The following is a 24663-nucleotide window of genomic DNA, read 5'->3' as shown; positions in this document are numbered from 1 at the left end:
CTCAAATGCACCATCCGTGGTTCTGAACTCTGCGTAATGACTGAACTCTGCCTTATCATCAGAGGGGAGGAGAAGAACAGCGTGGAAACCAAAGGGGCTGAAATTTCAGCTGCTGCCAGGCAGCCGGGAGCTCCAGCACGCTCCCAGAATAGCGCGGCTGGGTTCCCGGCAGCCTCCCGCTGCACCGCAGCTGGGCTTCCGGCAAGGGAGAGAGGGCCAACCCCAAGGGGGCGCGGGGGGGGGGGCGGGGGGGGAACAGCTGCGACCAGACACTGTTGAGCAGCCTGCCAGCAGGCCCTGCCCTGCTGGAATGCCAACTCTGGTGAGTGCCGCCAGTCTCCTGTGGCGCCCGGGCTTTCTCCATCACCTCGGGGTCCTGGCTGAGTTCGAGAGTCGGGGTGCTCTCCAATCCAAGGAGATGGGTCAGGGCATCGAGGAGGACTGGGTCTTTTGAATGCTGTTGAGAGAATTGTGTTGGTGGCTGACGGGGCCGGTAAAAGGCAGGCTATGGACCGTGCAGAGGGGCCGTGAGTGACCATAGGGGCCAGCGGCCACCCAGAGAACAGGGTTGGAGAAGGAAGAAGGGGTTAGAGAGGGAGACAGGTGACCTTACCAGAGGCCAGGCAACTGTCTCCCGCAGCACTGGCGGGAGATGGCTTCAGAGGGCGAAGGGACTGTCGGGAGAAGGGAGGGTCTCAGGTCGATGCTGGGGGCTCTGTTGTCATCATCTTTCTCCCGTGCAGGCATGTCCAGATCCTTCCCTTACTTCCTCCCTCACAAATATTGATTGAGGCCCTACTATGGGCAAGGCACCAAGGGAGCCAAGATGGATCTTTCCTTCAAAGAGCTCACACCCAGGTTGGGGACACAAGACGACGTACACTAATGAGGCAGAAAAGGTAAGAGCTATAGGAGAGATGAGAAAAAGCACTTGGTGGGCACCCCACAGAGAAAGTGCAAGTCTGGCGGAGTTCAGACCAATGGGTTTTAATCCACGGCACACTGTTTGACCTTTAGGAACTTCAGTTTTTAAATCTATAAAATCAAGATCATATCTGCTTTATTGAGCTCCTAAGTTTATAAGGATCGAATATATATAAAAGACACTTGAAAATTGTACAGCACTACACAAAGACAAGCTATGATGAGGACTGCATTGTCAGACCAGCTAGCATCTCTCTGAACTTCCTGGCCTGGACTTCTGGGAGCCAGAGGGAGCCAGGGATCTAAGTAGGGGGTTCATAACCGCAGCAAGGCCAAGGCTAGACCCTGAGTCTTACCCTCCCCCTTCAAGAAGGCTGCCTTGCTCAGTTCCTAGCCGGTCAGTCCACTATTCTGCTGATATTTATTGCCTTTTTTTTTTTTTTTTTTTTTTTAGTGTGTATAAAGCACTATCCTAGGAACTGTGAGGAAGGATAGACATGAAATCTGAGTCCAGTCCCCATCAAGCCTATCAGCAATTAGAGAATCAAGATATTTGTGGATAAGGTATAAGTAATGACACAGAGCACTGCTAGGCTAGCAAATCGGCCTTAGAAGGGGAGCTCTAGGGGAGCAGAGGGAGGATGACTGTGGGATGGGGTCACCAGCGAAAAATCCTGGGAGGAGCACAGGACTTTCCAAGGGGACTGATCAGAGAGGCCCTGAGGGGGCTTCCCGGACTGAGAGTCGGGGGCAGTGTGAGCAAAGCCACAGGAAGGCAAGTCCAGTGGCCAGACTGGGAGCTGACCTCTCAGGCTGGAGTGGCCATTTCCTGTAGGGAAGAGGAGGGGGGTGAGGCTGGCGCCCGGGGTCGAGAGCTGGCTGGGGAGGTCTTGAATGTTGAGCGAGCAAGCTTATCTTTCCCTGCAAGGCGGTGGGAGCCCATGAGCCAGGGGTGAAATCAGAGAATGCCCCCCTGATGGAAGGGGGTTTGCAGGGTGACTGGAGTGCTGGGGGGGGGGGGGCGGTGAGAGGAAGACTGTAAGTGAGGTGATCAGTTGGGGGCCATGCGGCCACTGGAGTAAAGTAAAGGGTACCCCATCCCTGAAATGCTCTTAGATGGGGGTGAGATCCTCCCTCCCCTGAAGGTAAGGGGGAACTAGACACAGCATCGTGTATACATTTCTTTCTCATTTTTGGAAGGGGTGAGAAGGTGGAGGGGCCCGACTCCTTGGACCACCTGCTTTGACCCTGGTTCCTAGATCCACTGTGCACTGATGGACACTCTCCAGACCTGGGCAGCTCAGAAAATCCAGTTCTCTCCTCCACAGGGAGTTGATTAGTGGCCACTGAGCCATGGATGGGGCGGGGGGGTTGTGCGGTGGGGAGAACAGATTTGTGCCCACTGTAGTTGGGCTTGGCAGCAGGAGACATTCCAGCAGGCTCTGCCCAAGGCCCGTTTCCGGGTCCATTTCCAGAGGGATCATCCATGGGCAGCCAGTTGTGGTGAATTAGTGTTTAACTTGCCAGCTCCCAGACCCCTGGCTTCTTGCTTCTTAAGGTGACACCTAGGGACCCGAGTCCTTAAAAAACAAAAACCGGGGGGTACCTACTGGTCTCAGTGTCAGTCCTATAAACCCAAGAGAAAAAAGAGGCATAGCCAGGCACTGTTGGCTGGGTAGTATTCAGTTAATATGGAGTCTGGGAGCAAGGAAAAGTCAAATGCAAAATCTGTTTACCAGCCAGTGGTAGGGCCCTCAGCTGCCTGGCACAGGATTCCAGGTACCTACCTGTCAGGGAGCCAAGAGCCCTCACCCTCAGCTCCAGGAGGGACTGTTCTCGCTTCACTGCGGCCAGGCCCCAAGATCAAGGGCACTCAACCCCTGTGGGGGTGAGAGGGAAGCCCTCCCCCTCCTCAGAGAAGGCAATGGCTCCTGAGAGTGAAGCCACCAGCTGAAACTGCAATGCAGGACTCCTGCTACCCAGGCAAAAGGCAGTCCCTCTAGGGAGCAAAACTGACCTCTAGCCTCCTGACCCCTGTGCCCCAACCAGGTGGCCAAGTTCCTCTACCGGGACTCTGAATGGAGGGCATTGTTGGTCCAGGGGCAGTGGACTTCTCCAAAAGGCACTGGGGGTAGTGGGCTTCCCAGGAAGGTCTCCGGGCCGTGTGCGGGGCAGGTGTGGTGGGCAGTGGGGCAGGTGCCCAAGGCTTGCAAGGTTGCAAGGCCCGTGGTGGGAGTGTAGGTAGTGTCAGACCACTGTCCAGGGGCTGCACCCCTCCGCTACTCTTACTGCCACCGGCCTAACCACAGAACAATGGAGCCACCACGTGATTGGCTCTGTGCCAGATGCCAGGGACCACAAGATGCGTGAGCCATGCCCTTATCTTGAGAACGGCACAGTCCGATTGTGGAGACAACGGTGGACGGGACTGATGAAGATACACTGAGATATGATAAGTAAACAAACCCATAAAAAGCTGTGGGTAAAGCAAGTCCAAGTTCTTTCTGGGGAAGGTGAGGAAAGCTTCACAGAGGGACACTGGGGCTGAGCTTTGAGGCAGGGCTGATTCTGTAAAAATTTTGGTCAGAAAAAGGGAGGGAGGTATGGGGCGCCTGGGTGGCTCAGTGGGTTAAGCCGCTGCCTTCGGCTCAGGTCATGATCCCAGGGTCCTGGGATCGAGTCCCACATCGGGCTCTCTGCTCAGCAGGGAGCCTGCTTCCTCCTCTCTCTCTGCCTGCCTCTCTGCCTGTTTGTGATCTCTCTCTGTCAAATAAATAAATAAAATCTTAAAAAAAAAATAAAATAAAAAAAGGGAGGGAGGTAGAAGGTAGACGATGTTGGAGGAAGAAGGAACAGCAGAGGGGAAGGCCCAGAGCACGGTGTGATAAGGCTGTTCTGATAAAACAGAATTGAAAAAAGGTCAGAGAAGCAGCTTCTACAAGAGTAGACAGGACCAAGATTTGGAGGGGATGCACCAGGAATGGAGAGGCTGACCGCTGGGCACCTGTGAGGGGCAGACTTGTGGGAGGAACACTCCACACTCCGGTTCATCTGGATGTTTCGGTGAGCCGTAAAGCTGAGGTTATCAGCCCATTGTACAGGAGAGGATAGTAGGGCCCAGGGAGGTGCAGGGACCTGTCCAGGTCACAGCTGGCTGGTAGCAGCGCTGCTGCTGACCCCTGGGCCCTGTCAGTCCCTTGGCATCCTGCAGCTCATTGAAGAAAGGCCCGGATGGATGGAAGGAGGAACCCAAGCACCATATATAAGGGGAGGGAGGGAGCCAGACACTCCCTGACAATCCATTAATCCAGGATCTCTCTGAACAGTGTGGGGGTTGGGGGGGGCAGTATCCATAGAGGATGACTTCACAAAGTGATATTTTTTGGTGAAAATGGGAGTTCATAAAGGCTTCTATGCCTATAGGTCATTAAACTGGGTGAATGGCATTTGGGGGCACAGACAACCTTATACCTGGAGTTCTGGAAAACACCACCCCTCTCACAGAACTTCCCTTCTGGCCAACCTAGGCTGCCTGTGTCCAGCAGCACCCTTCACCCCCACGGGGACTCACGGGGGCTGGAGTGGGATGGGGCTCTCATGATCTGGACCTCCAGTGCCACCATCCCACACCCAGCTGGGCCCTGCCCGAGGGACTAAACCAGAGGGCACCAGGGATCCCGGAGGCTGAAAGGGACAGGTCATCTGCCCCGTGGGCCTTGCTTTGTTTTGAAGGCAGATCCTGTTCCAGAGTGAGACGGGGTGAAAGGGACCCAGCAAACCTTTCTCAGAAAGCTGCCCTACATTTCCAGGGGTGCCTACTGTGCAGGTTGGCATGCCTCTTCACCCACTCCCAGTGGGTGGCCAGGCCAGGCGCCTCATACCCCAACCTCACCCCTGCCTGGGCAGGGACTGACAGGGGAAAACTTGCCTCTTGGGAGGGTCCTCTACCTGAAGGAGTTCCAGTAGCCGGAGAAGATGGGTTGGATCCAGAATGCTTTCACTCCCAGACCATTTCCCCTACACCCACCCTCGGCCCTCAGAATTGGCTTTTCACCTATGCTAATGAGCGACCCTCCTTGCAAACTGATTTCAATACTTGCCTTGTTAATGAAAGCCACGAGTCAGAGGCGGGAGGGACTTACTGGCTCGCTTAGGGCTTGCCTTCCCCGCGGGGGCACCTGCCTACACACCCACAAGGGAGGGTCGAGAAGACGTGGGGGCAGGGGTGGACTTAGGGGAGGGGGACGTAGAGTAAGGCACAACTTTGCACCAGAAACGCGCTGTTCCTCTTAATATTTAAAAAGAACGGAAACAATTCAGTGATCACCGCACTTCCCAGACTTGCAAGCGACGGCAAGGCACAGGGAGGGAGGCGGGTTCTAGAAAACAGGGCCCCACCGCCGGCCCCCGCCGCTAAGCAAACAATCCCTCCTGGACTCCGAGAAGCCGGTGCGCGAGGGGAGGGGCAGGCCTGGGGTTTATCGCTCCGGCAGCTACTGGTGATTCATTGAGTTTGACTCCTGCTTGTCGTAGATTGAGGCACACAAACAGCCCTGGAGGTACCCCTCCCCTTTCCCCGCGCCCTCCCCGCAACCTTGCCACCCCCCGAACCCGGGACCAGCCGCCTCCCCTCCCCGCCCCTCCCGAGGGCGCTCCGGGCTGTGCAAACACGCCCCGTCGCCCGCCCCGCCACCGGCTGGCTCCGACCGCGCGCTGCTGGCGATCCCCCAGGCAACTCGGCGTCACGAGAACCAGCACCCCGGAGACCCGGCGTCCTGCCCTCCCTCCCCGTCCCCTGGGCCCCGGCCAGACCCAACAACCTCTCCCTTCCCAGTGCGCCGCGGCCCCTCCGGGCCTCCGGAGCTTGCTAACTAGGCCCCGCTGGGCGCCCCCGGACCGCGATGCCCACCTCCCGCAGAGCCCGCCAGCCCCAAGGGAAGGCGGCCGGAAAAAATCTCCTCTTGTTTACTGGGCCGGGGACGTCCCAAACTGGATTCGCTTCCCCAGTTTTGCGGTTCCCTTTCTGCTGATTCCTGGGGCTGGAGGGGAAAGGGTGGTAACCGGGGGATCCACCCCGGGGCAGAGGGTGGGGGTGGGGCGGAGGGTACTCGAACTCGTGGAAAAGTCCGCGGGCGGCTAGAGACCTGGACTCGGAGTTAGGGCCGATGCGTCCCTGAGCGCAGGGACCGCGGGGGCCGGGTTAAACACTGTACCTCGGGGAACATGACCGTGAAGGCTAATTAGGACAAGTCGGAACAGGGAACCGGGACGCGGGGAGGGGAGGGCTTGCTCGGAGTTGGACCGTGTCTGGGGCGGTCGCAGGAAATCCAGGCGCAGGGGAGTCAGGCCCGGGGTGACGTTTGTTCACGGTTCCGAGTGGATCCCCGCCCCGCCCCGCCCACGGCGGTAGGGACGCTCGCGGTGCGCCCTCCGCACCCCCATGCACGTTTGGTGACCCAGGTGCCAGGGAAAGGCCGCGCGTATTAGAGGCGGACAGTCGGTGGGTGGTGTGTCCACGTGTGCAAGCTCGGGGAGGGGGCACAGAAGACGTGACAAAGACGGACTTTGTGTCCGAGTGTGCGCCTCGCTCTAGCCCAGAGCAGCGAACTGTGCCCGGCGAGTGTCCCTCACGGAAGGGCCAGGACGAAGGTGACGAAGGCTCGGTGAGACGCACCAAGGTGGCCGCCGCGCGTGTTCGTGTGTGCGCGCGCTGGGACATGCGGGGCGAGAGAGCCCGCCGGAGAGGTGTGCTGGGTTGCACCCCAAACCGCTTCCCTGAAAGTGAGCGCGCGTGAGTGCGCGTGAGTGCGCGCGCCCGCGTGCGGGGGCGTGGCAGTAAACAGCAACAACACTCCGGCCAGCTCCGCCAGTAACTCCGAGCTCCCTCCCCGGCCGGAAAGTACGCCTCGCCGGAGCCTGGAGGTGAGTCGGCGGGGGGGAGGGCCCGGGGGGCTTTGTTGCTGTGCAAACGGATTGCACATACCTGGAGCGCCGCGGCCGCGCGATAAGCGCCTGAATGGAGGTGATGTCACGGTGATGCAGGCGCCGGCCCACCCTCTCCCAGAGAAAGGAGCGGAGTGCGGGGAGAGGCCAGCGCCCGAAGGAGCGACTGAGTGCGGCCGGCCCGGCCCCGGTTCCCGGGAGAGGCAGGCCCTGCGCCCCGAGCCCCCGCCCGGGCCCCGCCACCCCAGGCGGGGGCTGCGTCTGGCTCCGCTCCCTCCGCCGAGCCCCTCTCACCCCACTTGCGCTCCGCTTGGGGCTGGAGGTGGCCCCAAACGCCGCGCGGCGTGCGGTGGGCGGCGCGTCCCAGGTAAGGGCTGCTGCCTCCCGCTCCGCCCTCCGCTGCGCTGCCCGGAAGAGCCCGGTCGGGCCGGCGGGCCGTGGGCGAGGGCAGAAGCCAGAGGGTGGAAGACCGGGGCGCGGGGGACGCTGCGCCAACTCCGCTCGGTCGCAGAAACTTTCCAGACCGGCGCAGGCTGGGGACCAGGGGTGGGGGAAGCCCGGCGCTGTCCCGAACTCCACAGTCGCTGCCCCCTCCACTCCCGCGGCCCTTTGCGTGAGTCCACGGTCAGCCCTGACTGGTGGGGCAGCCTCCTCTCCGGTGCCCGGGGATGGGGAGGGCAGGTTTCCGTGGCCTAAGGGAATGCGGGAGACAGGATGGGTCCCTGCTCCCCAGGCGGTGGGAGCGCCGGTGCAGACCGCAGGAGTGAGTAGGGAAATTCTCAGAATCTTGTAGAAAGTTTGGAATCAGACCATTAAGGAGCCCCTATTTCTGGCAGCTTGGCTCCTAGATCCCTGCTCCTCTCTCCTCCCCTCTCCTACCTGCTAGGGCTTTTCAGGGAGGAGGGAAGGGGCTTGCAGCCGCAGGGGTTGGGGGTAGGGCCCCTCCATCCTCAAGCCCGCAGTTTTACACCCCAGAAAAGCTGATCATTTCAAAGCTGCACGATCTTGGTCCTACAGCACAGGAATCAGAATGTGTCAAAATAGGGTTCTGGGCTCTTGGAGGTCCCCACCTTTTCTTCCTATGTGTGTGTGTGTGGGGGGGGGGGGTGCGGGGCGCATTCCGGAGTGGCATTCCACAGCAGACCCTTGGATTGAAGACTTCCACCTTTCAGAATTCTCAGGAAATTTTGGCCCAAAGGTCCACTTAATGTGGAGGTCTAGGCTGAGGTTCTCAGAAGCCTCTCCCTCCCCAGCCTGGATACCTCAGTACCTCCTAGCAGGGCATCTCTGATCCCTTTTATCAGTGGGTTTTGTCTCCAGAGCCCCCTGGACAGGAGTAAGGGGACAGAACTTCAGGGAGGGGAGGTGGGATGGGGGAGAAGGGAAGGAGATGGGAGGGGCTGTTGGCGGGGTCCATCCATCTGTCCTGATAGGCTGCTGAGTGCTGGCAGATGAGGAAGGAGGATGCTCTGTGGTGTCCCTGGGTGAGCCTAGGTGCCTTTGAGAGGGGGCTGTTGGGGGTCACGGCACCCTTAAATGTAACCACAGGCTGCGTTTCTATGTCTTACTCTGTCCTTGAGCCTGGGAGATCCAGAACAGGGCGGTGCTGTGAAGCCCTTAGTACCTTCTTCGGGATGGTCTCCTGTGCCCTAGAGGTTCTCAGGTTCTGGTGTGAATGGCAGGGTTGAAGCGGGGGTTCTGGAAAGGTGAGTGGGTCTGAGTGCCTCTGATCAAGCCAGTCAGGGCCCCCTGGGCCTCTGAACCCACCCCCTGCTGAGGCCTCCCTGCTCCCCTTGGAGAGAGAAACTGGGAGGAAGGGGATTCAGGAACTGGATGGGGCTGACTCAGACCAGAGCTGGGGGCTGAGTGGCTGAGCTGCGGAGAGGCTGATTTCAGAGGTGATTAAAAATATTTGTATGACTGATTCCAAGGAGGTGAAGCAAAAGGGCCCCTTTGTCCAGGAAATAATCTGAGACTGGGCTGTGCTGCCGCCGTGGAGAGGGAGAAATTCGTGGGGCAGGAGGAGGTCCCCTCCTTGGTCCCACTGAGAACCTTGAAGCAGAAGATGTGACTCTAGACTGAAGAAGGCCGGGGAAAAGCGGGCACTGAGTCTGTTCTGCGAATGCTTTTTAAATGCGTACTCTGTTCAGGGTGCAGCTCTAGATGTTTGCAGGGAAGCTAAGATACACATGGCTTGTTCACTGCCCTCACACACCTTCCAGCCTGGTAGGAGAGGCCCTTGCGTAGAAGAGCCATCCAGGCCCAGAAGACAACCAGGAAGTGCAGGCTTTAGGGACCTGCAGGACGGAGAGCCTCTTAGCAGAGCTGGGTCCATCTCTTTGCAGTGCTTTTCGCTTTTGCCCCTGCCATCATGTAAAAAGTGGCATGGGTTGACTGTTTGAATCTGCTTTCGTGGAGGTCAAAGGACCTCTTCTGAGCTTCCTTCTCTAAATCTGTTGGCCTCCACGGATCACTGCCCTAGGCTTGAGTAGGTGTATTCTTGTCTCCATACTGTCCCTTGCGTGTTCGGGGGAATAGAGAAATGGATTGTGTGGGGTGGGAATAGTTTGTTTCATCTGGGGCTGGCAAGTTTCAGGGCTGCTAAGCAAGCAGGGTACCGGGTCAGGAGGAGGAGCCACAGGAAAAGTTTCCTCTTTCCTCTCCCCACATTGGTGGGGCAGAGAGCTGTGAGGTTGCTGGATGCTGGGTAAAGGCGTGTACTTCTAAGAGCAAGATGGACGGAGAAGAGTAAGTGACCAGAAGGGTTGCAGAGCTAAATGGGACCTAGTTTGTTGGTGGGTTTTTTTTCCCCCTTCATCATGACGTGGCTGTTAACCAGATTTGAACTTGTAGTATGGGCTTTGGTATCCTTTTCCCCTCCTTCAGCCAGTCCTTAGATTTTATTTGGGAAATGATCTCTCAGATCTGGCCGTTATGGCTTTACCTTTGGCCTCTATCTTTAAACGGGTGAATGTGTCCTCAACAAATCGATTGCCTGTGCATTTGGCCAGATTGAGATCTTAAAGCACAACCCTGGTTATTCCACGTTTGTGCAAAACACAGCTTTCGGTGGTTCCCCATTGCCTTTAGAATGATGCCCCCAACTCCCTCCCTGTAGCATTTCTAGTCTGTGTCTCCCCTTACAAACTTGGTTCATGCTTGATACAATACTGAATAAAACGCTGTTGAACGGTCTTCTCCATTCTCTTTTCTGACCCGTTAGCTGGAAAAGCTTCCACCTGGGTGTTCTTGGAGCACCTTTCCCTCCCCCAGAGGCAAATTCTTTTGTGTGGTACTTAACCATTTTCTCACACACCTACCTTATCTCTCGTACTGGATTTTAAAAACCATCAAGTCCTGGAGGAAAAACAAAACGGAAAAAAACACCAACAAACAAACCAACCATCCAGTCGGGGACTGTATTTGTTCATCTTCGTTTCCCAGAGCTCGGAGAACGACTGGCCTTTGTCCCCTGCAAATGCACAGTAGATATTTTCGGATTGGGAAGCGATGCCTGTTTCTAAACTGGCACCCAGAGCTGGGAGGGGGTAAAATACTGGAAAATAGCAGATACCTGGGGGGCTAAGTCGAGGTGGCCTTTCTCAGGGCGCACTGCCACATCTCCAACTCTACCATAAAGTTCTGGCTGCTTTGCTGTGAGCTCCAAACACCCAAGATGGGGTTGAATGCTTAGGAACCCCTAGCATGGAATCTGCAAATCACCTCTCTCCTTGGAGTGGATCGGTGTTCCTCCTTATCCATCAATCATCGACCCTTCTTTCTTTCCAGCACTTGTAAACACAGTTTATGCTTTATTGATCTACGATTACACAGAGTCCCCTACGAAAGCTGATTTAAATCTCGATGCAGGGGAAACGTGCTTTTGCTTTAGAACTGAGCTCTGACCATGCAGTTATTTGGAAACACAGTAAAGATGTTAGCTTATTAAGAGTTAATGATAGGTAGCATGGGGGTGGGGAGGAGCCAGCCTAACTGAAAAATGAAGGACCCGAGTGCATCTGGGTGACTCAGTTAAGCGCCTGCCTTCATCTCAGGTCATGATCCCAGGGTCCCAGGATCAAGCCCCACATCCAGCCCTCTGCCCCATGGTGGGGGGCTTGCTTCTCCCTCTCCCTCTGCCTGCTGCTCCCCCTACTTGTGCTCTCTCTGCCAAATAAATAGAAATCTTAAAGAAAAAGAAAAAAATGAACTAGCTGAGAAGGTCGAGATACCTACAGTGTTTTCAAGGGGTGCCTTGGGCCTGTGGGATATATTAAAGGTCTTTGAAAATTGATGATCTTTATTATGTAGATTCATTTAATTTTTGAGCTTTATTTTCTGTTATCTATAGCAGGTACTCTTCCACTTATCAGTGACAGAGAGACCGTTTCTGTTGACTGAGATGCAGGACTTTTGTTCACCTGTTAGAAATTAGGTAACTAGGAATGGTGAAAACTTAAGGGGGTAGACAGTATCACCAACCGCGGAGGAGGAAGGATGGAGGTGGGGAAGAGTCGGATCATGCCATTCCCTTGAGAGCCACTAGTGGTCACTATCGTCCTGGGAAGCTTGGTTGCCATCCTTTTTCTTTTTCTTTTTTTTTTTTTTTTAAGATTTTATCTATTTATTTGTCAGAGAGACAGAGAGAGTACAGGCAGGCAGAGTGGCGGGCAGAGGGAGAAGCGGGCTCCCCGCGGAACAAGGACCCTGATGTGGGACTTGATCCCAGGACGCTGGGATGACCATGACCATTGACCCAAGCCAAAGGCAGCCGCCTAACCGACTGAGCCACCCAGGTGTCCCGCTTGGTTGCTATCTTTCTGGGGAGTTCTGGGGACCGAAGAAGGGAGAGAGAAGAAGAGGGTTTTTTCACTGTTTACTTGAAGAAGGGGTGATATAATGTGCATATCTGCATTTTGCAGTATTTTTGAACTTGGCTGTTTAGAACATCAGGATTCTCTGTTCTCCAAGTAAATTTAAAATCTTTCACTAATTAGAGATTTAATTTCTCTTAACCTGCCACATTCTTTTTTTTTTTTTTAAGATTTTTATTTATTTATTTGACAGAGAGGGAACACAAGCAGGGGGAGTGGGAGAGGGAGAAGGAGGCTTCCCGTTGAGCGGGGGGACCCCGACGTGGGACTTGGTGCCAGGATCCTGGGATCGTGACCTGAGCAGAAGGCAGATGCTTAACAGCTGAGCCACCCAGGTGCCCAACCTGCCACATTCGTCACCTTCAATCCACAGAGGGCTAGCCCAGCTGGTGTTGAGGGCAGGGGTTCCGTTTTATTTGCGGCTCACTAGCCGCTCTAGAGCTGCTGTTGACGTTGGGACTAGTTGTCGGGACTGGTCCAATGAGTAGTACATAGAGTAACAGGGTACCTTCCTGGTGTGAATGAAAGATCTCTTTTTTTTGCCTTCTAGCTACGATTCCTTCATGTCTTCCATGACAATAAGTTCCTCTGGGCTTTGCATTGCCCTTCCCCATTCTTGGATTTAAAATGTTAATGCCTCATAGGAGGATTTTTGCATGAAGTCATTAACTCCCTAGCCGAGAAATTATTTTATCCTTGACTCCGACAACCAAGCTAGACAAAGAAGTCTGGGTTCCGAAGAGGAGAGCTGACGTGGGAAGTGGGCAAATGAAGGGCAGACAAGGGAGGTGGTAGGGAGGAATCCGAGAGAACCGTCTCTCTCCATTTTTTCTGGCTGCAGGCCATGCCTTTCAGGGGGCTCGGAAGTCCGTGGTAGTGTGAATGAGCGCATGGTGGGTGGGGCATGGCCATGAGCATCACAGAGACGGAGTCTCAGGGCAGAGAGAAAGTGCAAAATGGGTGATAGGCTTGGTTTTGACTTGCTTTCAGACCTTGTCACCCTCAGCTCAAACGCAGGAGCTCAGGGAGTTTTGGGGTCCTGGTTAGAATAGGAGAGCGGGAACCTGACAGTTCCGGGACAGGTTCTGCCTTTTCTATGACTAGGAACAGAGATGACAATTGGCCTTCCATCTCATTTGCCTCTCTGGTCAGTGGATACGCTTCCCAGGAGTGCTGTGTCAAGAAGGATTCTGAAGCCTGGGGGGACAGCCTTGTGATCTGCTCCCGCTGTGTGCCCTGGTTCAGGATCAGGGGAAACAAGTGACTTGTGTGTCCGAGTCTGGCCTTGGAGGACTAACTTTGCCTTTTCCCTCGCTTGTCTCTAGGGACCCAACCGGCGCCTGGCCTGGGCGCCAGGATGGCCGTCCCCAAAACCTTGCTGACGTGCCTAGGGCTGCCTCTCTTCCTGTCCGCCGGCACCCAGGCCCAGAACCACGTGCCGCCTGGCTGCAGCCCAGACCTCAACCCCCTCTACTACAACCTGTGTGACCGTTCCGGGGCTTGGGGCATCATCTTGGAGGCGGTGGCCGGGGCGGGAGTCGTCACCACTTTTGTCCTCACCATCATCCTCGTGGCCAGCCTCCCCTTTGTGCAGGACACCAAGAAGCGGAGCCTCCTGGGGACCCAGGTGTTCTTCCTGCTGGGGACCCTGGGCCTCTTTTGCCTCGTCTTCGCCTGCGTGGTGAAGCCTGACTTCTCCACCTGTGCCTCGCGGCGGTTCCTCTTCGGAGTCCTGTTCGCCATCTGCTTCTCCTGCCTGGTGGCCCATGTCTTCGCCCTCAACTTTCTGGCCCGGAAGAACCACGGGCCGCGAGGCTGGGTGATCTTCGCGGTGGCCCTGCTGCTGACGCTCGTGGAGGTGATCATCAACACCGAGTGGCTGATCATTACGCTGGTGCGGGGGGGCGGCGGCGAGGGCGGCCCTCAGGGCAACGGCAGTGCGGCCTGGGCCACGGCCTCCCCCTGCGCCATTGCCAACATGGACTTCGTCATGGCGCTCATCTATGTCATGCTGCTCCTGCTCTGTGCCTTCACCGGGGCCTGGCCGGCCCTGTGCGGCCGCTTTCGGCGCTGGCGGAAGCACGGCGTCTTCGTGCTGCTCACCACGGCCACGTCCATGGCCATATGGGTGGTGTGGATCGTCATGTACACCTACGGCAACCGGCAGCGCAACAGCCCCACCTGGGATGACCCCACGCTGGCCATCGCCCTCGCCGCCAACGCCTGGGCCTTTGTCCTCTTCTATGTCATCCCGGAGGTCTCCCAGGTGACCAAGGCCAGCCCGGAGCAGAGCTACCAGGGGGACATGTACCCTACCCGCGGCGTGGGCTACGAGACCATCCTGAAAGAGCAGAAGGGCCAGAGCATGTTTGTGGAGAACAAGGCGTTCTCCATGGACGAGCCAGCCTCAGGTAGGCAGAGGGAGACCGTCCCTGGGTCCCCCATCGATCGTTCCACATCCTGGACGGCGGGACCGTCGGGGCTGGTCTCCTCAGCAGGATGGAAGGTTCTCGAATTATCGCTAGTTTTCTGCCTTAAAGTCCCTAAAAACCATTTTTTAAGTTTTTTTTTTTTCCATCTCCTGTGGTTCATGAATATATTATCACTGGAAAATTTCAAACACTACAGATGACCCCCTCCCCAGGCTCTCTCCCCGGTTTTATCCTGTTCTTTCCTGTCCTGTCCTTGGCCACCTCTGACTGATACTTTACCAACACAGGCCTCTGTTTCCTCATCTGTAAAATGGGGATGATAATGGTTCCTGTTAAATCAGGCTCTTGCAAAGACTGAGTTAATGCTTGTGCCTGGCACTTGGAAATTATTCTAGATGTATTAGCTATTAGCGGTCTGTATTCCTCTTTCACCATGATCACAATCACCCTTCCTGGACTTGTTTTTCCATTGTGTACATATTCATAGTCTTAGCTTCCTTTAAAGGTCTTCTCTGTGGAGATTTTGTTCTTTTTTTTTTTTTTTTTTAAGATTTATTTGTGTATTTTAGAGAGAGTGCGCCAGAGCACATGCGCAAGCTACGGGATGGACAGAGGGAGATGGGGGGGAGAAAGAGAGAAGCAGACGCCCTGCTAAGCGCAGAGCCCCACACAGGCCTCGATCTCACGACCCTGAGATCATGACCTGAGCCAAAATCAAGAGTTCATTGGACGCTTAACCAACTGAGCCAGCCAGGTGCCCCAATTTTTTTCTTTTTAACAGAAGCACTGGGCCACATCCTGGTCTCAGCAGCACCCACTCTCCCCTGGCTTGTCCCCAAGCTCCTGTCCTGGCTCGTTGTGAATGGGATGGGGCTTTCCTGTTGGAGCCCAGCACTAAGGGCACCAGCCAGATGTACAGCCTCAGAGGGGTCAGGCCGAGGGCGTCCTGGAATTGGAAGAGGCAGGAATGGGTGAAGCTTCTGCAGCCTGTGCCAAGCCCCTGTCTTGGGAGCAGCTTGAGAAGCAGGCGGGCAGGGGTGGGGGGAAGGGGGAGGGGGGATCATTCTCTGGGACACTTGGCTGCCAGTTGAGCTCCTGGCTTCCAAAGGGAAGAGTATTTCTCTGACATTTTGTTAACTGTAAGGACCACTAGCATTTATTGAGCACCTACTATGTGCCATGTGCTGTACCTTTCCTGATGTGTCCTGTGGCGTGCTATCCTTAGCCAGCTGCCCACAGTACTCTTTGTCCGACATGACTGGGAACTGGAGAACAGAAAGACGAGGACAGCCCCCTGACCCCAACCCCAGACTGTTCTGATCCGAATGTTTTGGGGGCTTAAGACTTCAATTGCTTGGCTGTCCATCGCCAGCTCTGGAGTCTCTGCCTCGGGGCTGAGTCAGAGACAGGGAAAGTTCCAGAAGCAGAACTCCTTGCCTCTTCTCTACAAACTGAGATCCCCATTATTTCTGTTTTGGGGGGAAGGAGTGACCTTTGTCCTGATCTGTGATCTGCCCACTGGGGTAGCCCTGGGTCTGCATACAGGGCGGAACCAATTGAGTGGGGGCGGGGCTTGGGCACCCATATCTGCTCTCATCCTGGGTCTGGCCAGGAGGCCTTCATAGTACTCAGCCTTTGTCCTCTCAAGGCAAACATTTCTGGGGCTGTGAGGGTTTTTTTTTTCCTCCTTTTTTTTTTTTTTCTAAATGGAAAAATCAATCAAGTGGGCCTGGCACTTAGGAAGCTGGCCCTGTACAGTTGTGGTCCCTTGGAGCTGTGGGCCAGCAGCCTGCAGGAGACAGACATCCTTCCTCCTGTCCTGCTCTCGGGCCCCAGGGGTTGGTCATCAGCTTTTCTCGGACACCCTGGGAACCCCAGCAGGGTAGAACAGATCAGGACACCAACATACCCGAAGGCATGGCGAGGTATTCTTGGAGCTGAAAATAGTTCTGGAAACTTGCCAGGGTGCCACAGGACAGGATGCGTGTACATTCGCTCCTCCTGGTGGGGCTCTGGGTTGCGGGGTCCTGGCAGATCAGCAGCCAGCTGTGCACTGGGATGACATGAGGAGTCCCAGTCCGTGGGGTGTCCGCTCCGTGTACCCTAGCCTCTGGCAGCTAGCCTGCGTTGGTGGAGGCCAAAGCTGGAGCCTGGCCACCTTGGAAGGCAGCCGAAGACCCATGTGCCCCTCTTGGCCTCTGGCCCCGGAGGGCGGATGGGGATATGAAGGTTGCTGACAGGAGCATTTTTCTTTGCTGAAAGCCGGGGGTGGGGGGGTTCCTCCCAGTGCAGGAAAGCCCAAGCGGAAGGCAGGCAGTGGCAGCTCTTCTTGACCCCTGACAAAGGCATGCTGGTCTCTGGAGGGGACCCCCCACCTGCAGCTACCCTTCCCACCAGGTGGGCCACCCCTGGCCAGGCTTCCCCCTTGGGTCAGATGTTATCCCAGGGAAGGTGAGCCACTCTTCCCTCTCCATGCCCCCTGGGGAGCCCTGCCTGAGAGTCCACTCTCCAAACCGTTCCTGTGTCTCTTTGCAGCTAAGAGACCGGTGTCACCATACAGTGGGTACAACGGGCAGCTGCTGACCAGCGTGTACCAGCCCACAGAGATGGCCCTGATGCACAAAGGCCCGGTGAGTGTGGCCCCAGTGGTGCCCAGCCTGAGCCGGCCAGTAGCGAGGGTGCAGAGGCCATGTGGCCAGTTGCCGGCTGGGGCGGGAGGTGATGGGGACAAGGCAGGCTTCTCCTTCTGGTGCGTCGGCTTCAGGGAGCGGAGCCCCTTGGCTCCTAATGCTCTTTTCCTGGAGTTGATGTAGACACTGCCTTCAGTGGCACTGCAGGGGGACCTGCCCTATGTCCCTGGGCATCACACAAGGACCTTGGCCTGGCCCCAGGCTGCAGAGAAAGCAGAAGAGTCCTCCTTGAGCTGGTGGGAGTTGCCTGCGTTACCCTAAGGAGCTTAGGGAGGGACAAAGGAAGGTCTCAGCCAGGTAGGGAGGGGGCGTTCCTTAGTGCCCCCAAAGGCACAGAGGACCAGAAAACAGGTCTGGGTAAGTACTTCTCAGCCACAGCTGTCCCAAGAGGGCCTTGGCTCCCCTCCCCCCACAAGCAGGCGGCGGCAGCCCTCGACCTCATACCTCCCCTGGGTTCTGGAAACCAGATGCTCCATTAGCCAGTGGGGGGTGGGAACAGGAAGACAGCGGCTTAGAGTCTCACTCACTCCATATATGTTCCTCCCCCTGGGCTGGCAGTCACTGTGGGGAGAGGTCAGTGACCTGCCTTGGCAAGACGCTGGGAACAGGAAGCCAGGGAGATCAGCCGGTGGTGTTCTCACCCCCCTCCGTGCCGTGAGCCCCAGGGCAGTGCAGCGTGCAAAGAATATCTGAAACTCCAGCTCCAGCCCCTTCCCTTTCTCGGAGCTGAGGCAAGGAGTCTCTGAAGGACGGAAGCAGGGTCTGCTGGTCCCAGCCACTCGGGCTGTGAACCACTCCCCCCGACCCCCAGCTCCCCAGGATCCTTCCTCCAGCAGCTGTCCCAGCTTGGCCACCCCTTAGTCGCCCTGGCACACTGAGTCCTGCTTCCCCGGTGGTTGGGGATCGGCGCGAACAGGGATGTTTTATCTGACATGGTGATTCTCACAACGTGGTCCCCAGCGCCCCCACCCCAGCATTACCATCCCCTGGGAACTTGCTGACAAGGCAGATTGCGCAGAGTGAGGGGTGCGATGCTGATGGTTCGCATCTCTTCCTGGCGTCATGGTGACAGCCTGGAGTCTGCCCGGATGGGAGTTACCACCCAGAGAGATGAGCGAAGACTACAGATGGGGGCTCCCCTCCCCCACTTAAACACTGACCTGGCCCCCACTGGGTGGAGCCTGATTGGGTGTGACAGCGGGTGGGGGGGGCAACCAGGTGCCCAGGTGATTCTGAGGCTCACCCACCTAGATGTTCTGGGAGCTTCCAGGGGCCCGTCAGCCGGGGATTGTAAACCAGTGGGAGGGCCTCCCAGGTCTGATTCCACCAAAGGCAGCTCGGGGCTCTGGAGTAGCAGGGGTTAGGGATAAGGCAGGTGGGCTAGGAGTTTACCTTCCTTCCAGGGCAGGCGTTGGGACGGGTGCCTCTGGACCCCCCCTCCCCCTGACAGCTGTCTCTCGCCCACCCAGGAGCCAGACCCCTGCAGCTCTAGCCGGCTTCCAGGCAGAGAATTTGGGCCTTAAGTCTCCACATTGGACTAGCCTGGTCAGGTTTCAAAATCAGAAACAGGGGCATGCCCACGACCTGCCGGCTGTCCTCGGCCAGGCAGACCGGCCCCCCTGATGCCACTGGGTGTCACCTCCTGCCACTTGAGGGCTCAGGGAAGAGTTCGGGGAGAAGGGAGCCTGGGAGCAGGGGCCACTCAGTGCGGTTCACTCTGCACTGGGCCCCAGGACTTGCCCCAGGAACTGGGAGCACGAGGCAGGAGGCTTGAGAAGAGGTTGGATCCTTCTGAAAACAGTGACGCCCCGGGGGCCATCAGCGGTGACCGGAGGCCTCTTGGCCTCGTGGCCAGGCACTCTGCGGGGAGAGGGCAGGGGTTGCAGGTCAGAGGCCAGTCCCTCTGTTTGCAGCGGTGGAGTCCCCCATCCCATGCCGCCGCTGGGGCCCTGCTGGGGGGCAGTGGCGGGGTGAGGGGGGGCGCAGGGAGGGAGGTGAGCTGGCCCGCACAGCCCTGCAGGAAGCAGAGTGTTTGCGCGTCCGCCCTGGCGGAAGCGGGCTGTGAGACCGCCTGTCCTTCCTTTCAGTCCGAAGGAGCTTACGACGTCATCCTCCCACGAGCCACCGCCAACAGCCAGGTGACGGGCAGTGCCAACTCCACCCTGAGGGCCGAGGACATGTACGCCGCCCAGAGCCACCAGGCAGCCACCCCGCTGAGAGACGGCAAGAACTCCCAGGTCTTTAGAAACCCCTATGTGTGGGACTGAGTCGGCGGCCAGGGGGAGGCAGGCAGATCTGGGGAGGGCCCCTGGGACGGGGTCCTGGGAGAGGAGCCCAGAGCTCTCCTGCGGCCCCTGCCCCCTCAGTGGCTCAGAGCTGGGAAGGCCATCCCTGTCCGCCAGTGTCTGGGTGGGTGTCCCCGGCCCCCCCTCTCCCCAACTCCTCAGTGTCTGTGGGGCTGAGGACCCAGCCCTGGCTTCGTGCTCCAGCCAGACAGTGTTCTTGGGGTGGTGGCCGGTCAGTGCCAACATTTTCTGGAGTCTTCGGAGAGATTCCTGCAACCTCGAGAGATTTCTCAGGCGCGTCTGTCCTGGGTCTTGCTCCTCTGTGAGGAGCAAGGGTGCCTAATAAACACGTTTTTGCTTTACGAGCCCTTCCTCTGGGAATGTCATTGTTGACCCCGGGCTCTCTGTCCCTGAGGAGCCACCGCCTCCCTCTGAATCCAGCTCACGTGAAGGCCGCTGCTGCTGTTTCCTTCCGGGCAGTTCAGGAGCTGACACCTGCCTGCAGGGAAGGAGTTTTCAGCTGAGCCTGTGTGTTGTGTCGTGTGGCATCGCGTGCATCAGAATGGACTCCGGGCCCAGCGCCTGTCCAGGATCTAGTCCAGCATCTGGGCTTAGCTGAGATCAGACAGCTTTCCTCGGGGACCCCCCCCCTCCCCCAGCCCTGCACGGGGCCAGAGGGGGAGGGCGGACCCACCACCACCACCAGGCAGCTCTGCGGGGGGTGTATTAAGGGAAGGCGCACCAGCTTCAGACCCTCTTAGGCGGGGATGGCCATTCATGTGCTCCAGGGGATGCGGTGGAGAGCAGCAGGCCTGTGCCTTTAGATCGTGCTGTGCTGAGCACGGTGGGAGCGGATGGCTCAGAAAGCCCCGGCGCCTGTTTACAAAGTGGGTTTTCAAAGGTGGAAAGGGTCGGCCGGTTCCGGTTGGTTTCATTCCTGGGCAGTTATTAACATGTCCTCTGGCCGAGTCCTTTATGATAAACAAGGCCTTTCCACATCAGCTCATTTTAAACCACCTGGCTGCCAAGAAGGGTGGACAGGACAGCCCTCTGTCCTCTCTACAGAGTCGGAATCCCAGAATTGTGCCATTTTAGGGTTGGACGTGGCCTTATAGGCAAGGCAGGGGTGTCCCCTCTCCTGGCCCCGTCACAGGTAACCAAACAGACCCACTGAGGCCACACAGCCTCTAGAGGTGGCCAACACTGGCCAGGTTTTCTGGAGCTCTGTCTTCCAAGGCCCACCCTGGGACCAAGCCAGTGGCCTGGGCTTGGATCAGCAGCCGCGCTCTGACCCTTGGACACCAGCTCCAGGCTTTGCGAAAGGGGCTGCCAGGCCCGCCCCTCCCGAGCTTGGGAATGTTTCTCCCCAACGAGTCAGAAGCTATTTTCTGACACCGGTCGTAGGGAAAAAAAAAAAAAAAAAAAAAAAATGTCTCTGTTGGAAGGGAGAGAAAGGTTGCCGGAAGAAAAACAAATTTCTCCCAGAGTTTCCCTTCTATGTCAGATTGCACCGGCCCCGCTGGGACTCAGACACTGTTTTTAGTAGAAGCCCAAGCTTGGGCCCCCCCAGGCGGTAGGGTCCCCTTTGACTCTTGTTCTTTCTGGTTACTTTAGGCTCAGTCCCCGCAAAATAAAACGAGATGGTAGAAGCCCTCTTCCCTGAACCACACGTCGTCCTGATGTCCTCGTACCTCTGTCCGGGTTGGGCAGGGCCCAGCACCTTTCCCTTGTCACTGGAACTGGGAGGGACCGGAGGCCACCAACAGGAAGCAGAGGACTGAGTGGGGGCCTGTGAAGCCCCGAGGTGTGTGGCTGGGGCCCCAGGGCCAGTCCCTTTGCTGCCCAGCCCACCTCTCCTGACCGCCCCCCCCCACGTGACTGAGGCCACAAGGATCTACAGAACTGCCCAGCCTGGCTCCGTCCCCTCTCGACGCCCTTCCCCCAGTCACAGCCCGTGTGTCCCCACGCTGTGGTTCTCCAGATGGCCATCCTCAGATGCCCTGTCTTCACACCACGGGCCTTCCTGGCTGTCTTGGTGTCCAGCGTCAGCTTGCCCCGCCTGCGCCTGGGTGTTTGGAGCCAAGCCCTGGCGGAAGTGGGCTTTCTCTCATCAGGGCTTCCTGCCACCACCTGGACCGAGGAAGGCCCCGGAGCAGGGCCGGAGCTCAGCCCGAGGCCTGGGCAGGGACCTCTCCTCTTCGTGGCCTGTGGGTGGTGGATCCGAGCCCCTTTGGTGCTGCTTCTCTTACGCGCCCTCCTGCGCCATGGCCCCGTGCCTTCCCCACCTGCAGTGAGCTGGGGCCCACCGAGACATGGGGGTGGGGGGCGGTGCTGGGCTGCATCCTCAGGGGCCAGCTGGGAGTCTGGATCATACGGGCCGGGGTCTCAGCTGCTCACAGAACTGGGACTCGTGCCATGTCTTGCTGGGCAGATGGCACAGATTTCCGCCTCCCCTTGGGCACCCCAAACGTGCTGGCACTCTTCCTCTCCCACGACATGCTCCAGAGGGTCCTGACGGCCACCCAGGGAAGTGGGGGGCATCTTTCAGGACCTGGTGATGGTGGCAGCAGGACAGAGATGTGCGAAGCTCCAGACTCACGGGAACGAGGTCTCTGTAGCATCGTCTCCTGAGTTTGTCCTGCGCTCGGGTACCAAGCAGAGCTGGCTGGTCCAAGGGGGCCGCCTCAGGCATGAGCATGTCTGTGCTCAGTGCAGGGACTTCGCGGGGTGCCCAGGGTGGGGGGAAGAGAACAAGAGCAGGGCCCAGCCTCGCTCTGGTCAGCCCGCAGCTCTCCAGTGCCACCCTCGGGCCCCCAGCAGCCTGTGCCTTTGTTACTGGAATATTTTTCCAGAGTAAAAATTGGGCTAACAGGCCCTGCAGAGAGAGTAGGGCTGAACAGCTGCCTGTGACAGCTCCCCCCGCCCCCCAACCCACGCCCCCTCCGTCACTACCATTGACCGATCGTGCTCTGGGTTGCTCAGCTCCTGGAACAGAGTATTACTTCCCTCTATTGGAGAGGAAGAGGGAGTTCTTGGGCACTTCAGACTTTTCTTGATCTAGGGTAGTGGCCCCAAGATCTCTTCCAGTGAATAAAAGCACTGTCTTGCTTTTTGAAGTGACAGTCTCACGGGAGTCTGGGCCCCACCAGACGGCCTCGAAGAGCAGCCTGCAGTGAATGTGGGTTTGTTCATTGTCCGAGTACACCGGGGATCTGGGTCCCGAGTACACCAGGGATCTGGGTGTTGGCTTGGGGAGGATGGGCTCCTGAAAGCTGCAGGCCACCCTGGCTCCGGGGACACCCAGTGGCCCTGCTCCCTCCAGACCTTGGCCAAGTGGAGAAGACAGGTGTGTTTTTAGGAGAGAGGTGCCTTTCCCCAGGTGGTCCAGCCGTATCACAGATGAGCCTGGGATGGAAGAAAACGAAAAGAGGTTGGAACAGCACCTTAGTAAATTTCACAGTCAAGCCGTTCAGCTCAAAGTAGAGTAATTTGGACGGTAACTACTCAGAATTAAAGGATGTTATCCTCTTGTTTCTGAGGAATTCCTATCACAGAATCCCCATGTGTTCACGGAGAATGTTTCTGGGATTTGATACATATTTTTAACCTAGTCTCTCCCTTCTAAACCAACAAAGACAGATTCCAACTTTTTCTGGGTTGGGGATTTATTCTAAGGGAGGAAACCAAGCCTCCAAAAATAGGCAAGATTTGTGCCTGTACCCCTCCCCCTGCACCCCTCCCCCAAGGTCTGGGAATGGAGGATGGGTTAAGAGAGGGGGACAGCCCCTATTATAGTTCTGCCGCTGCCTGGTGTGCTGAGTGCCATACTGGGCCCGTGGGAAGGCAGATGGGGCCAGGGGGACGATCACTACCTCCCCTGAGGACCTGCCAAGGGCCACACCCAGTATTCCCCTTTACACTGGTGTTCACACCTCCCGTAAGAGCTAGAAATGAGAGCAGCAAGACACCAGTGAAGTGACTTGCCTGGGGCCATGCCCTCCAACCCTTTCTCCAGCACCACAGGGTTTGCAGAGATCAGGCTCAGGTGCAAGTGACCCGATTTTGTTTCCTGTCTGCTGTGTGCCTTCTAGGCCCTCCCGGAAGCTGCAGCCCCTGCTTCACACAGCCCCATGAATTATTTAGATCTCTTCCAGCTGGGTAATGGTCTGACCTCATCCTCCTCCTTGGGCTGAGGGCGAGGCTCTGACCTTCCTCTCCTTTTAGAAGGGATATTGACAGATGAAGGCTGGAGGGTGGTGGGTCCCTCTGTGGGCTGTGGGTGACTGAAAGGTACAGGGAACGAAGTGAGGACCAGAAACCAGCTGCCCGTTTAGCAGGAAGTTCTGCAGGCAGAGCATGACCTAGGAATCCAACAACAGGTTCGGGTCCAACTCGTGCTTACTAGCTTTGTGACCTTGGGCCGCTCAGTTTCCTCCCCTGTAAAATACGATCACTAACACCCTGAATTCATATTTAGTGTCTAGTTCCTCAAGGTCACTCCATGAAAGTCACAGTTTCATGAAGCTAGCTGTCCAGTGTTTTCTGCCCAGACACTGCTTCCAGGGCCAGATTTCACCGGGTTCTGCCCTCTGGAGAGGATTCCTTTCCTTTTCTCTGCTGTCCCTCATGCATGAGGTCCCCAGAGTGGTGGGATAACAGATTGCCAGGATTGGGAGGGGGTGCTAAGGAGAGGGACAGACACTGACTGGCAGGGGTTGACCATCAAGATGCTAAGAGGGTCACCTGGGGCACAGGACGTCAAGAAACCAGGCTGAAGAGGGGATCTTGAACTGCCTTCAGTGGACAGGAAATACTGAGTTCCTGTTCTGGGGACAGAGAGAAGCAGTATCTGGTCCCTGCCCTCTGGGGGTTAGGAGCCTAACTCTTCCTTCCTGCAGGTCAGACCCAAGGGCTGACGTGGACAGGGTGATACTGGGTTCCCTCCTGGATCCACACGGTTAGCATCCCACTTCCACCAACACCCCCGGTTTCTCAGGTAGGACCTAGTTCTTACTAACTCCTCTGACAAGCTTTCCTCATCTCTAAGTTGCACCCTGAGGCTCAGCTGTGCACAAGCCCTGGAACTGGGACCCCGAAGCACAGGCTGTGCTGAGAATGAGCCCTCACGGCCTGGATTCAAGGTCTGGCGCAGAGCTGGGTGGGTGCAGAGGCGCTGGGGGTCCAGATCCTAGCAGCTCAACCCTCGCACCCCGGGCCTCTCCAAGCCAAGGCCCCGGGGCGCCCCGGGAGCACGGAGAGGTCGGCTTCAGCATCCGACGGCGCAGGCAGGGCCGGGGGCCAGCGAAGGTTTTGCGGAGTCCCTAACCCAGCGCTCCAGCCGTCGCCCAGCCCTCTCCGGGCGGAGCGCGCGCATCCCCGACTCCCTCCCGCCGCCTCCGCACCCAACCCACCTTCCCCCAGGCACCTGGGGGGCTGGGACGTGGGGGTGGGGACCGACTCCAGGATCCGGCGTCACTCCGAGGGGCCCCGCCCCTAGCTGCCGGCCAACCCGAGG

At 57.4% G+C, this 24663-nt stretch overlaps 1 protein-coding gene and 1 long non-coding RNA gene across 5 annotated transcripts; both read left to right on the top strand.

Moving 5' to 3' along the window:
- The first annotated feature begins 235 nt into the window (after positions 1-235).
- LOC132003985 (uncharacterized) lies at positions 236-3736 on the top strand. Of its 2 annotated transcripts, XR_009400386.1 has the most exons (4): positions 236-322; positions 744-899; positions 1379-1488; positions 2125-3733. It is a non-coding gene; the product is annotated as an uncharacterized LOC132003985 (long non-coding RNA). The 2 variants fall into 2 exon arrangements; XR_009400385.1 differs by having other exon boundaries at positions 1379-3736.
- A 2302-nt stretch (positions 3737-6038) lies between these two features.
- On the top strand, positions 6039-22696 carry GPRC5C (G protein-coupled receptor class C group 5 member C). Of its 3 annotated transcripts, none has more exons than XM_059379991.1 (5): positions 6039-6846; positions 13067-14152; positions 16709-16803; positions 18951-19100; positions 20763-22696. In XM_059379991.1, exons 2-5 carry the CDS (start codon positions 13099-13101, stop codon positions 20793-20795), a joined length of 1332 nt encoding a protein of 443 aa, XP_059235974.1. In that variant the 5' UTR covers positions 6039-6846; positions 13067-13098; the 3' UTR covers positions 20796-22696. The 3 variants fall into 3 exon arrangements, with proteins under 3 accessions (XP_059235974.1, XP_059235972.1, XP_059235975.1); XM_059379989.1 differs by lacking the exon at positions 6039-6846 and adding an exon at positions 6930-7234; XM_059379992.1 differs by lacking the exon at positions 6039-6846 and adding an exon at positions 7289-7480.
- Positions 22697-24663: the final 1967 nt, after the last annotated feature.

Source organism: Mustela nigripes, chromosome 16 (genome assembly GCF_022355385.1).
Source record: "Mustela nigripes isolate SB6536 chromosome 16, MUSNIG.SB6536, whole genome shotgun sequence".
Taxonomy (NCBI): Eukaryota; Metazoa; Chordata; class Mammalia; order Carnivora; family Mustelidae; genus Mustela; species Mustela nigripes.
This window is presented reverse-complemented; position numbering and strand designations above follow the sequence as displayed.